The 12,103-nt window shown below is 42.3% G+C and overlaps 1 protein-coding gene across 1 annotated transcript in view; it reads left to right on the top strand.

Annotated features, from left to right (window-relative positions):
* Nucleotides 1–11,829, top strand: part of LOC136875066 (zinc finger protein 525) — a 137,455-nt gene extending 125,626 nt beyond the window's left edge. The window contains exon 4 of the mRNA XM_067148802.2: nt 10,711–11,829. Coding sequence (XP_067004903.2) covers nt 10,711–11,530 — 820 coding nt within the window. The 3' untranslated portion in view covers nt 11,531–11,829. The remainder of the gene's footprint in view (nt 1–10,710) is intronic.
* Nucleotides 11,830–12,103: the final 274 nt, after the last annotated feature.

Below are 12,103 nucleotides of genomic sequence, written 5' to 3'. Positions count from 1 at the left end.
GGGTGATCGGGATTAAATACCAGTAAAAATGAATTATCTACAATCTGTGCAAAAATCAGTCTGCACTGATAATAATTGAGGGTTTTGGAGGACAGGCAGCAATCCAGAAAAGGGTGAGGCAGGACTGCGATTTGTTCCCCTTCTTTTCAGTGTTCATATTGAACAGCTGCTAAAGGAAATGAAAGAGGAATTTGGAAAGGGGATCGCATTCTTAGGAGAAGAAAGCAAAACCCAGAGGTTTGCCGTTGATATCGCTGTTTTGATCCTGTGTCGGCAGAAGTTCTGGAGATATTGATGAATGATATGGACGTAATCCTGTGGAAGGAATACATATGAAAATAAATAAGTCCAAAGCAGATGTAATGGAGTAAAGTCGAACAATGTCAGGTAATCCGAGAAAACTTAGAATAGGAAATAAATTCTAAAAAAGTAGATAAATATTGTTACTTCTTAGTAAAGTAACTAACGATGGCATTAGCAAGGAGGACAAAATGCAGACTAGCACAAGAAAAGGAAGGCCTTTCTTAGAAATGAAATTTGCTCTATTCAAACCATGACATATTGATCATGAAACTTTTTTGATTTCCTTCGTCTGCAGCATGGCATAGTATGGAAGTGAAACATGGATGATAACGAGCTTAGAAAGAAAGAGAATAGAACCATTTGCAATGTGGAGTTATAGAAAAATGCGGAAGATGGGATAAGTAGATCGAGTCACAAATAGGCATATATGAAATCGAACTGCCAAGGGGAGAACGAATCTGAAAAGTTTAGCAAGAAGAAGAGATAGAATGATAACACACCTCTAGACAACTGGGACTTGTTCAGTTGGGTAGTGAAGGAAGTATATGTGGTGCGAACGATAAGAGATTAGAGTAGATGTATGATGTAATAGTTATGTAGAAATAACAGTTAGCATGGAGAGGTAGAGGGCTGCCTCAAACCAGTGTATGGACTGATGACTCTAACAACAACAGCATAATCTACAATATTCATTTGCAAGATTGGATGAAATCCATGCATTTTAGCATTTAAAATAAATATGAATCTGTATAAAATTAAGTCTGCAGTGATAAGAATCGAGGGCTTTGAAAAAGAAGCAGCAATCCAGAAAGGAGTGAGGCAAGGCTGCAGTTTGTCCCCTCTCCTTTTCAGTGTTTACATAGAACAGGCAGTAAAGGAAATCAAAGAGAAATTTGGAAAGGGAATCACAGTCCAAGGAGAGGAAATCAAAACCTTGAGATTTGCCGATGATATTGTTATTTTATGTGAGACTGCAGAAGATCTCGAGAAGTTGCTGAATGGTATGGATGAAGTCTTGGGTAAGGAGTACAAGATGAAAATAAATAAGTCCAAAACAAAAGTAATGGAGTGCAGTCGAACGAAGGCAGGTGATGTAGGAAATATTAGATTAGGAAATGAAGTCTTAAAGGAAGTAGATGAATATTGTTATTTGGGTAGTAAAATAACTAACGATGGCAGAAATAAGGAGGACATAAAATGCAGACTAGCACAAGCAAGGAAGAGCTTTCTTAAGAAAAGAAATTTGCTCACTTCAAACATTGATATTGGAATTAGAAAGATGTTTTCGAAGACTTTTGTGTGGAGCGTGGCATTGTATGGAAGTGAAACATGGACGATAACTAGCTCAGAAAGAAAGAGAATAGAAGCTTTTGAAATGTGGTGTTACAGAAGAATGCTGAAGGTGAGATGGATAGATCGAATCACGAATGAAGAGATACTGAATCGAATTGCTGAGAGGAGATCGATTTGGCTAAATTTGATGAAAAGAAGAGACAGAATGATAGGACAAATCTTAAGACACCCAGGACTTGTTCAGTTGGTTTTTGAAGGAAGTGTAGGTGGCAAGAACGGTAGGGGTAGACCAAGGTATGAATATGACAAGCAGATTAGAGCAGATGTAGGATGCAATAGTTACGTAGAAATGAAAAGGTTAGCGCAGGATAGAGTGGCATGGAGAGCTGCATCAAACCAGTCTATGGACTGATGACTCAAACAACAACAATGAATGGATGAACCCATAACGGTATAAGTAGCATTTTGGTCATTCAGAGAAAAAGGCATTTAAACATCTTCAACACTTGTATAAAGCATGCTATTTGTAGTTATACCACCCACCGCTAGAGCGCAGAATATTACCGCTATCACTTGTATCTCTTTGCTGGTGAAAGGATACATCGTCCCGGAGTTACATCCTGCACTTAACTCATTTTTTTTAATGTCACTTATACCGTTGTGGTTTTCATCCATTGAGCCACACCCTCCCCATCTATCACTACATAAATCAGCGATTCAAGCAATAACTTAGTGAAATATTCACGGGGAACAATATTTGAGGTCCGGATCGTGTCGACCGGGCAAGGCACATACATAACCCTGAGCTGAAAACCCCCCCTTGTAATCAGGTAACAAGGGCAAGACTACATCTATTAGAAATAAAAGAAGAAATGGTTTAAACCAGGGGATTTATTAAATAAATATGAGAGAAAAATTAAAGCAAGAAAAGGAAATCACACAAAATAAATAGGGAAATTCATCGTATTACTGATGGACATACCTTGTTCTTTTTCACATAGTTGAAACATGGCGTGAAAACTCACTAATACTCTTCAAAAATATTGATACGTAATTTAAAATGCTCACTGCTCCTCGACACATCGCTATTACAATACCAGCAGCTTCCTTTCATCATAAACTATTCAACCAGGTCGCCCGTTTTACCGAGATTCAAATATCCAAGGCACTGCATCATGTATTCATTAGGCAACTAACAATGCGAAAAGTTCGCATAACAATAAGCCGTGCCGGGGAACAAAAGGCAGATAAGAATAACGACAGATGAGACTGAGCACAGCCTCCATGGACCAATCAAAGCCAAGACAAGACCCAAAGAATACAATAGGTACGCCCATGCGCAAATATGAAACCAACATGGCGGGTACTCAAGCTGAGCATCAGCCATGAATAATAAATAAATATAACTCTGCGCTGAAAACCAAACAAGGCGCAGAATTTGAAAGACAAATACAACAGGTCAATCGGCATACCAACCTTTCCTCTCCCACACATTCGAACTCACATGCATACCACATTCACGCACACACAATGAGGGTATTGGGAAAATAAAACACGAACGGTCGTTCAGATTTCGTGGTCAAATACAAACCATAAATTGTGACTCCACGGTCATTATCAGTGGGTCTCAATTACTCAAATGTTTGCGTGCGGCGTGCAATTACACATAAGGTCAGAATTGGACATTACTTTATTCACATCACTGGCTTGTTGCGCCTTGTACAACCTGGATTGGTGTCTCCTGCGGTCGAGACAAGGGGCACATCACGAGGATCACGCAGTATTAAAGCACGCAGTGCACCAAATCATAACCACAGAGACCCTTTTTCAATTATAACAACAAGACCACAAATACATTCATCCAAGCACATCGTATGACGGAGCGGAAAGATGTACGCCATCGACCGTAACATACGGGAATAAAACGTCACCAAATTTAAATATAAACCAAGTATCACATACCTGTGATTATCAATAGTAAAATCGAATAGCAGTTAGCGTGAAAGGTCCAGGCTTGAACACATTAAATGAATATTTGAGGCATAAAAATGCCACACCAAACATAGCGGCAGCCATTGTTAGTATCTGTCTCACATAGAACAGCAAAAGAACTCCACAGAGTAAAAATTATCGCTCAGCAAAACGAACGACCTCACAGATAAAAACATAGCGTGTGCTGCTCCCTACTGGACGTCATTAGACTGACACACAAAACTGAAGGAAGCTATTTACATAATTAAATGTCAAATCGTGGAACATGCGATAAGCATGGTTCAAATATCCAGCGGCACCGCCTTTTAAAATGCTCCGAAACTCGTTGATCAGACGAGTGGACGCATTTTAAAAGAGGTCCATAACTTAAAACTACGAGCGCGCGCCCACTTAACCTAGGTACTTATGAACTACTTATATCTACAATTATTTACAGACACATGAAATTTACAAGAACAGTCACCACATTATACATTTTAAATGAGAAAGTCTGCCTCATGGGAGGTCTGTATTAGCTTGTCACGTGCAACGCTGATTTACATCAGTCCATTATTACACTGTTTCATTCGCGCACTCAGGTTGAAATCTAGGCATTCAAAAGTCAAGGCGGTTGGGTATAATATTTCCATGCACTCAGGGATCTGGATGTGAATTCAGTTCAACTCCAGCAATTCGAACCACTTCCCTTTTTTTTCTATTTCCTTTCTTTCCTTTCTTTCATTTCCGTTCTCATTCATGAAACACGATTTTTACCTGAAAGAAAAGGCATGTTAGAAAACTGGGAATTCATTAAGGACAGGGTTAATATACACCACTACAGATACGTAAGATATGGAAATATACGAGGTTTACTGGCTTCTTTGACGGCAAGCCTTTACCATCGAGACGTGAGCCTTGCTCACCTTCTTACTTACTACATCTTCCAGTTCTACTGTCACAGGTCCTAGGAATCTGGTTACCTTTTTAGGCTGAGACCATTTATAACATAATTTGGCCGTGACTTGATTTGCCGTTGAGCTCAATGGAAAAACTTTCACTACGACCAAGTCTCCAACTTCAAGCTTTACTCTCTTTCTGTTCCGATTGTACCTCTCAGCCACACGGTCTCGAGCCCTGGTTAACTGAGTCACTGCTTCCTTCCATTTGGCCTCTACGTCCATCGTCCTGGACGGTTTGGACAGATACCCGATATTCCACTTCAACTGCAGTGGGTCGACAAGATCCCTGCCTAGAAATAGAGCAGCCGGGGCTTGCCGGTGCGACTCATGTACACTGCTGTTGAATGCTAAAACAAAGAAATCAAGATTACAGTCCCAGCTGCGCTGGTCAGCGTTGTGAAATGCCGTCAAGCAAGCTTTGAGATTTCGATGGAACCTTTCAACGTGCGAGGGTTTGGGATAGTGAGGGCTTAAAAACACATGCTTTATTCCCCACCCAAAGCATAAGTGTCGGAGCTTACGACAGTAAAAGGTGGACGCATTGTCGGTCACTATCGTCTTAGGGGGTCCGTAAATTCCAAAAATGTGCCGGGATAAGAAATGCACAACGTTGTTCGAATTTATCTTGCGCACGGGAAATAGCCAAACAAATTTTGAAAATGCATCAACGACGGACAAGATCCCAACGTTGCCACTCTTGGACTTGGTGAGGGGGCCAAAATAGTCAATGAATAACCTTTCCCCGGGGCATGTCGCTATGTCAGCAGAATGGGGTCCAACGAGAGAAGACTGCGCGGGTTTAGCCCTCTGGCAAACATCGCAACTTCTTACATACTCCAAAACATCACTTTTCAAGTTAGGCCAGAAGTAGTCGCGAGAGATTCGATTTAAAGTTTTATATTGACCTAAATGAGCGCCCAGATAGGAGTCGTGATAAAACTGAAGTAGCATGGGCCTCAATTTCAAGGGTACGTAAATTCTGTCACTACCATTTTTCCGACTTCGACGGGACAACAATCCTCTCTTAACACTATACGACTCGTCTTCAAGAGAGCCATCCGCGATTCGTTTCAACAACTCACGACACTCGGAGTCGTCCTTCTGGTGTTCGGAGATATCCGTGAAGGACCATGGGAAATTTTGCAAAATACTAATGGTGTTATCTTCTTCGGTTGGGACACGGTCTTCCTCAGGTTCGACCGCACTCTCCTTCACTCCCTCGAACATGCGCGACAAGCAGTCGGCTACAACATTGTCCTTTCCACGGACATGTACGACAGTAAATTTGTACGCAGATAATCGGAGAATCCATCTGGCGGTTCGACCAAGTCTTTTCACATTAGCGCTCATCCACGAGAGAGCTTGATTGTCCGTGTGGATGTAAAAATGGCGGTGCTCAAGATACGAGCGAAACTTTTCGACACCCAAAACTACTGCTAGGCATTCTTTTTCGTAAATGGAATACCTCAGTTCAGCTCCATGTAGTAGTTTACTGAAGTACGCGACGGGGACTAGCTTACCCTGCTCATCGGCTTGATTGAGCACCGCGGACACAGCGAGCTCGCTGGAGTCGCATTGCAAGATGAAATCGCGGGAAAAATCCGGACTATGTAATACAGGGGCTTCACAGAGTGCCTGTTTCAATTGTTCGAAGGCCTGGGTTTGATCATGGCTCCAGACAAAGCGACAACCTTTTCTTTTCAGCAGGTTCAAAGGGGCCGAAATCTGAGAGAAATTTTTGATGAACCGGCTGTAAAATCCTACCATACCAAGAAATCTTCGCACACCGCGAACGTTTTTGGGCGGGGGAAAATCTTTGATGCACTTAACCCGATCAGGGTTTACAGCGATTCCAGAGTCAGATATAACGTGGCCTAGAAAATTTAGCCGTTTGGTACAAAGAGAGACCTTCTTTGGGTTGATCGTGAAGCCGTGCTTGCGCAACCGACTGAGAACTTCGCGAAGATGGGCCAGGTGCTCGTCAAAGCTGGGCGAAAAGATCAGAAGATCGTCCAAAAAATTAAATACACAGGAAAATTTGAGGTCACCGAAAATTGAATCCATCACGCGGCTAAGCGCTTGTCCTCCCACAGAAATGCCCATCGGGACTTTATTGAATTCGAACAATCCAAACGGAGTGGCGAAGGCAGTACAGGGGCGACTTTTAAGGTCCAAGGGGATCTGATAATATGCGGAATTGAAGTCAAATACAGTGAAGTACTTGGCGCCATGAAAATGCTGGAAGGCACTTTCGATGGTGGGTAACGGGAAGCTGTCGAAGACAATGTTCTTGTTGACCTTTCTGTAGTCTATCACGAATCTCAGCTTGCCGTCCTTTTTAGGGATTAGGAAGGCGGGACTACTAAAAGGGGACTTGGAGTGACTGATGACCTTCTTGTCTAGCAGGTCGTTGACATATTCCCTCATAGCGGACAACTTCGGGGGCGAACAACTGAACGGAGGGGACCTCACAGGAGTGTCATCTTTGAGTTCGATGCAGTATGAAAAATTCTTAGCACACCCAAGCTTATCGGTCAAGACGTCGGAAAACTCCTCTAACAGGCAGTTCAACATGAGATTTTGGTTTTCGCTGAGCTCACATGAGGCATTGATAAGAGGAGGTTCCGTCAGAGCGGACACAGTGGGACGCTGAAATGGTGTCTCAAAGGGGTAACTGACATCAGATTTAAAGCGAAAGGCAAAGGATCGATTAATGAAATCGAGGGACAAGCCGGTAGCCAACATAAAATCGGTGCCTAGTATGATTGGCGCGGACAGGTTGGGCACAACATGAAACGTCCAATCCCACGACAAACCATGTATCTTGATATGGCACTTGGTTCTACCAACGGGACACACCTCACGACCATCGACAGACACGTACTTTCTCGGGTTCTCACTTTCAGGAAGATACTCTAATTTCATAGAAAGCACTAGGGATTTGTCTACAAGAGAAATACACGAGCCGGTATCCAACAAGCCATACCATACACGAGACCCAATATAAACTTTGGCCCATGGGGTAGATGACGGAAGGCCCCAGATCCTTTTATTGAGACCGACCTTAGGCGCCAACGGCGGGCCATCACGCCGGCGCGCCTCTAGTTTCCCTGCTGAGGGTTACAACGAGGACATACGCGCGCTGTGACACCAACAAGACCACACTGAGAACACTTTGCAGGGGACCTGGACCAACAGTTCTTTGAGACGTGGCCTAATTTACCACAATTCCAACATGTCTTCACTCTGCCACCCTTTTCAGGAGCTGTGTTGGATGGTTGGGTTGCATTGACATAAAGCGGGGCCGGAGTTTGAGGGCTGGACCTGCGTTCGGGGCTACGGACGAGACGAGACGGAGGAGGGGAGGTACCAAAACTAACAGATTTGATGGGCGTACGACAAGCGACGTCAGGAAAAGAGCACTCGGATGGGATGGGAGGCGGACGGTATTGTTTGTTTTGGCTGACTACCCCCTCGAATTCGCGACCCAGGTTGATGATGTCGTCGACGGTCTGAACTAGAGACCGTTTAATGTGTAGCTTGTAGTCGGGGGCAAGATTTCTATAGAATTGGTCGAAAATCTCGTCTTCGGGCACCTTAACATTCATGCGGTTAAATAACGTCAAAATCCCAGTGGCATAGTCGTCGATGCTTTCACCTACTCCTTGCGTTCTACGGAAGATTTCCTGCTTCAGACAGTAGTCCATATCAGATACCCCGAATCGCTCCTTTATGCGGCTGGCGAATTCACTCCACGTTATGATACTCCCTTTAATAAGCCTATACCATTTTAGAGCAGGCCCTTCCAGCATTCCCGGGATGACGGGCACAAACAAATCGAGAGGTAACGAGCTACACTCAGCTATGTCCTCAACTCGCTCCAAAAATTCAATTACACTGGAGGTTTTCCCTTCACCAGAGAAATTTAACCTCCATTTTCTCACAATTTCAAACACGGGGTTCACTTCAGCATGCCGGTCGGAACTGGGCCTAGGAGATGGGGAAGTTAATCGCTTACGATTTTCGTCAGGAATACGATTACGAAAGGTAATGACATTGTTATCGTCAGGGCATGAATTACAGCGGTTGCTTCCCGCGGACGAAACATGGACTTCATTCGTCCCTTGCTCCATTTCGCTTTCCGGGTTAGGCATGTCGCTAGTAATACTATCGTTACGATTATTTATTTCTACAGCCTTCTGATTATCCATATCGCAACCCAAGTTTCAAAGGTTTGAACACGAGACACATACACAACAACAATGGACATAAATTATAGATCACATTTAAAATTAGGGCCAGAGACTAACTGAATCATGAGATTAAATTAAAGCGACCAGAACTGACTTCGAATGGGTTTCCAGCTCTACCTCGTCCGATTTCCTTTCAGAGGAGGTATCCCAGTCGAGCACGCTACTGCTACCATTTACTGAGCCACACCCTCCCCATCTATCACTACATAAATCAGCGATTCAAGCAATAACTTAGTGAAATATTCACGGGGAACAATATTTGAGGTCCGGATCGTGTCGACCGGGCAAGGCACATACATAACCCTGAGCTGAAAACCCCCCCTTGTAATCAGGTAACAAGGGCAAGACTACATCTATTAGAAATAAAAGAAGAAATGGTTTAAACCAGGGGATTTATTAAATAAATATGAGAGAAAAATTAAAGCAAGAAAAGAAAATCACACAAAATAAATAGGGAAATTCATCGTATTACTGATGGACATACCTTGTTCTTTTTCACATAGTTGAAACATGGCGTGAAAACTCACTAATACTCTTCAAAAATATTGATACGTAATTTAAAATGCTCACTGCTCCTCGACACATCGCTATTACAATACCAGCAGCTTCCTTTCATCATAAACTATTCAACCAGGTCGCCCGTTTTACCGAGATTCAAATATCCAAGGCACTGCATCATGTATTCATTAGGCAACTAACAATGCGAAAAGTTCGCATAACAATAAGCCGTGCCGGGGAACAAAAGGCAGATAAGAATAACGACAGATGAGACTGAGCACAGCCTCCATGGACCAATCAAAGCCAAGACAAGACCCAAAGAATACAATAGGTACGCCCATGCGCAAATATGAAACCAACATGGCGGGTACTCAAGCTGAGCATCAGCCATGAATAATAAATAAATATAACTCTGTGCTGAAAACCAAACAAGGCGCAGAATTTGAAAGACAAATACAACAGGTCAATCGGCATACCAACCTTTCCTCTCCCACACATTCGAACTCACATGCATACCACATTCACGCACACACAATGAGGGTATCGGGAAAATAAAACACGAACGGTCGTTCAGATTTCGTGGTCAAATACAAACCATAAATTGTGACTCCACGGTCATTATCAGTGGGTCTCAATTACTCAAATGTTTGCGTGCGGCGTGCAATTACACATAAGGTCAGAATTGGACATTACTTTATTCACATCACTGGCTTGTTGCGCCTTGTACAACCTGGATTGGTGTCTCCTGCGGTCGAGACAAGGGGCACATCACGAGGATCACGCAGTATTAAAGCACGCAGTGCACCAAATCATAACCACAGAGACCCTTTTTCAATTATAACAACAAGACCACAAATACATTCATCCAAGCACATCGTATGACGGAGCGGAAAGATGTACGCCATCGACCGTAACATACGGGAATAAAACGTCACCAAATTTAAATATAAACCAAGTATCACATACCTGTGATTATCAATAGTAAAATCGAATAGCAGTTAGCGTGAAAGGTCCAGGCTTGAACACATTAAATGAATATTTGAGGCATAAAAATGCCACACCAAACATAGCGGCAGCCATTGTTAGTATCTGCCCCACATAGAACAGCAAAAGAACTCCACAGAGTAAAAATTATCGCTCAGCAAAACGAACGACCTCACAGATAAAAACATAGCGTGTGCTGCTCCCTACTGGACGTCATTAGACTGACACACAAAACTGAAGGAAGCTATTTACATAATTAAATGTCAAATCGTGGAACATGCGATAAGCATGGTTCACCATTCATATGTAAGGGGAACTGTTAGCAAAAAATACACTTGATACGTATTATTACAATAAAATGTTATTGGTGTCTAATTAATTTTCCTAGAATCAGTACTTGATTGCCTTACGTTCATCTTAAATAGTAATAAGAATTCTGTTTATTTCAGCGTGGATAAAATTGCAGAATTGGCGGATGGTCCGGTGTATTCTTGTGATGCTTGCTGTAAGGTATTCCGCAGAAAAAATCTGTTAAGGATCCATTTGGTAGCTCATATTGGAGTGAAGCGGAACAAATGCACGGTGTGCAGTAGAGCGTTTCGTCATAAGACTGACCTGGCCAGGCATATGCTCACTCATTCTGAAATGAAGCCATATGGGTGTAGTGTATGCTGCAGGGCATTCACCAGTAAGTTTAGTCTCGTAAGACATCATATGATTCATTCCGGGGAAAGACCTTACCAGTGTCATATATGCAGTAGTAGCTTTCGTTTAAATCATGATTTTAAGATCCACATGTTAATTCATTCTGGTGAGTATGTTCACTCGTGTACACTGTGTGGTAAAACATTTGCACGAAGTTATTATCTGCGGGAACACATGTTAAGTCACTCTGGAAATAATCCATACCAATGTCTTTATTGCAATATAACGTTGTCCAGGAAAGATCATTTCAAAAGACACATGCTACGGCATTCTGGAGAAAGACCGTACCAATGCAATGGATGCGGAAAGGGTTTCACTAGAAAGGCGCACCTGATACGACACATGCTAATTCATTCTGGAGTTGGAGAGTTCGTTTGTGCAGTATGCAAGAAGCAGTTCTCTGAAAGATCTACACTTGAAAGACATCTGCTAACTCACAACGCAAAAAAATGGCGGTACCGGTGTGATATATGCAGTAGTACATTTCGTATAAAGTTTCATTTGAAACGGCATATGTTAACTCATTCTGGGAACGCTTTCTATAAATACGGACAGCATCCATAATGTGTCCAGTGTAGGAAAAAAATCTTATACTCATGCATTTTGGCAATGATTCATGAAGCAAATTATACAGTTTGAATAATTTACATCGGCTTTTTAATATATTCTATAATGGGAGATTTCCGTTACCAGTAGTAGTTATAACATAGCTTTCGGGGCGATGTATGCCCCAAAGGTTTCAAAGACAATGAACAGTTCAGTCTGCACATTACTGCACGTCAATGGGGTGACCGCCTCAACTATGAGGAAATCGATGGTATTTGTGTACTTTGCAGTACATGTATTATTGGAAAATTATTAAAGGTGAACAAATATTGCTTTTTTACATTACATTTCACTTCAAATGTTTATTTGATCAAAATTTTTGTAGGTCTCCATCCTTGACTTGGATATTCTGCTACATGTGATCTTCACCCTAAGAGAAGGTTTTCCCTTAGATAAATATACATGTGTATTGCACTTGCCAGTCCACAGATTGGTAATCTGGTATAATATTGTTAAGCATATGTGCTACTAAATCATATAGAAGATGTCAGTGATATCAAGTTGTGTACATTTGGAGTTTAGTATACCAGT

This window comes from Anabrus simplex, chromosome 5, assembly GCF_040414725.1.
Source record: "Anabrus simplex isolate iqAnaSimp1 chromosome 5, ASM4041472v1, whole genome shotgun sequence".
Taxonomy (NCBI): domain Eukaryota; kingdom Metazoa; phylum Arthropoda; class Insecta; order Orthoptera; family Tettigoniidae; genus Anabrus; species Anabrus simplex.
This window is presented reverse-complemented; position numbering and strand designations above follow the sequence as displayed.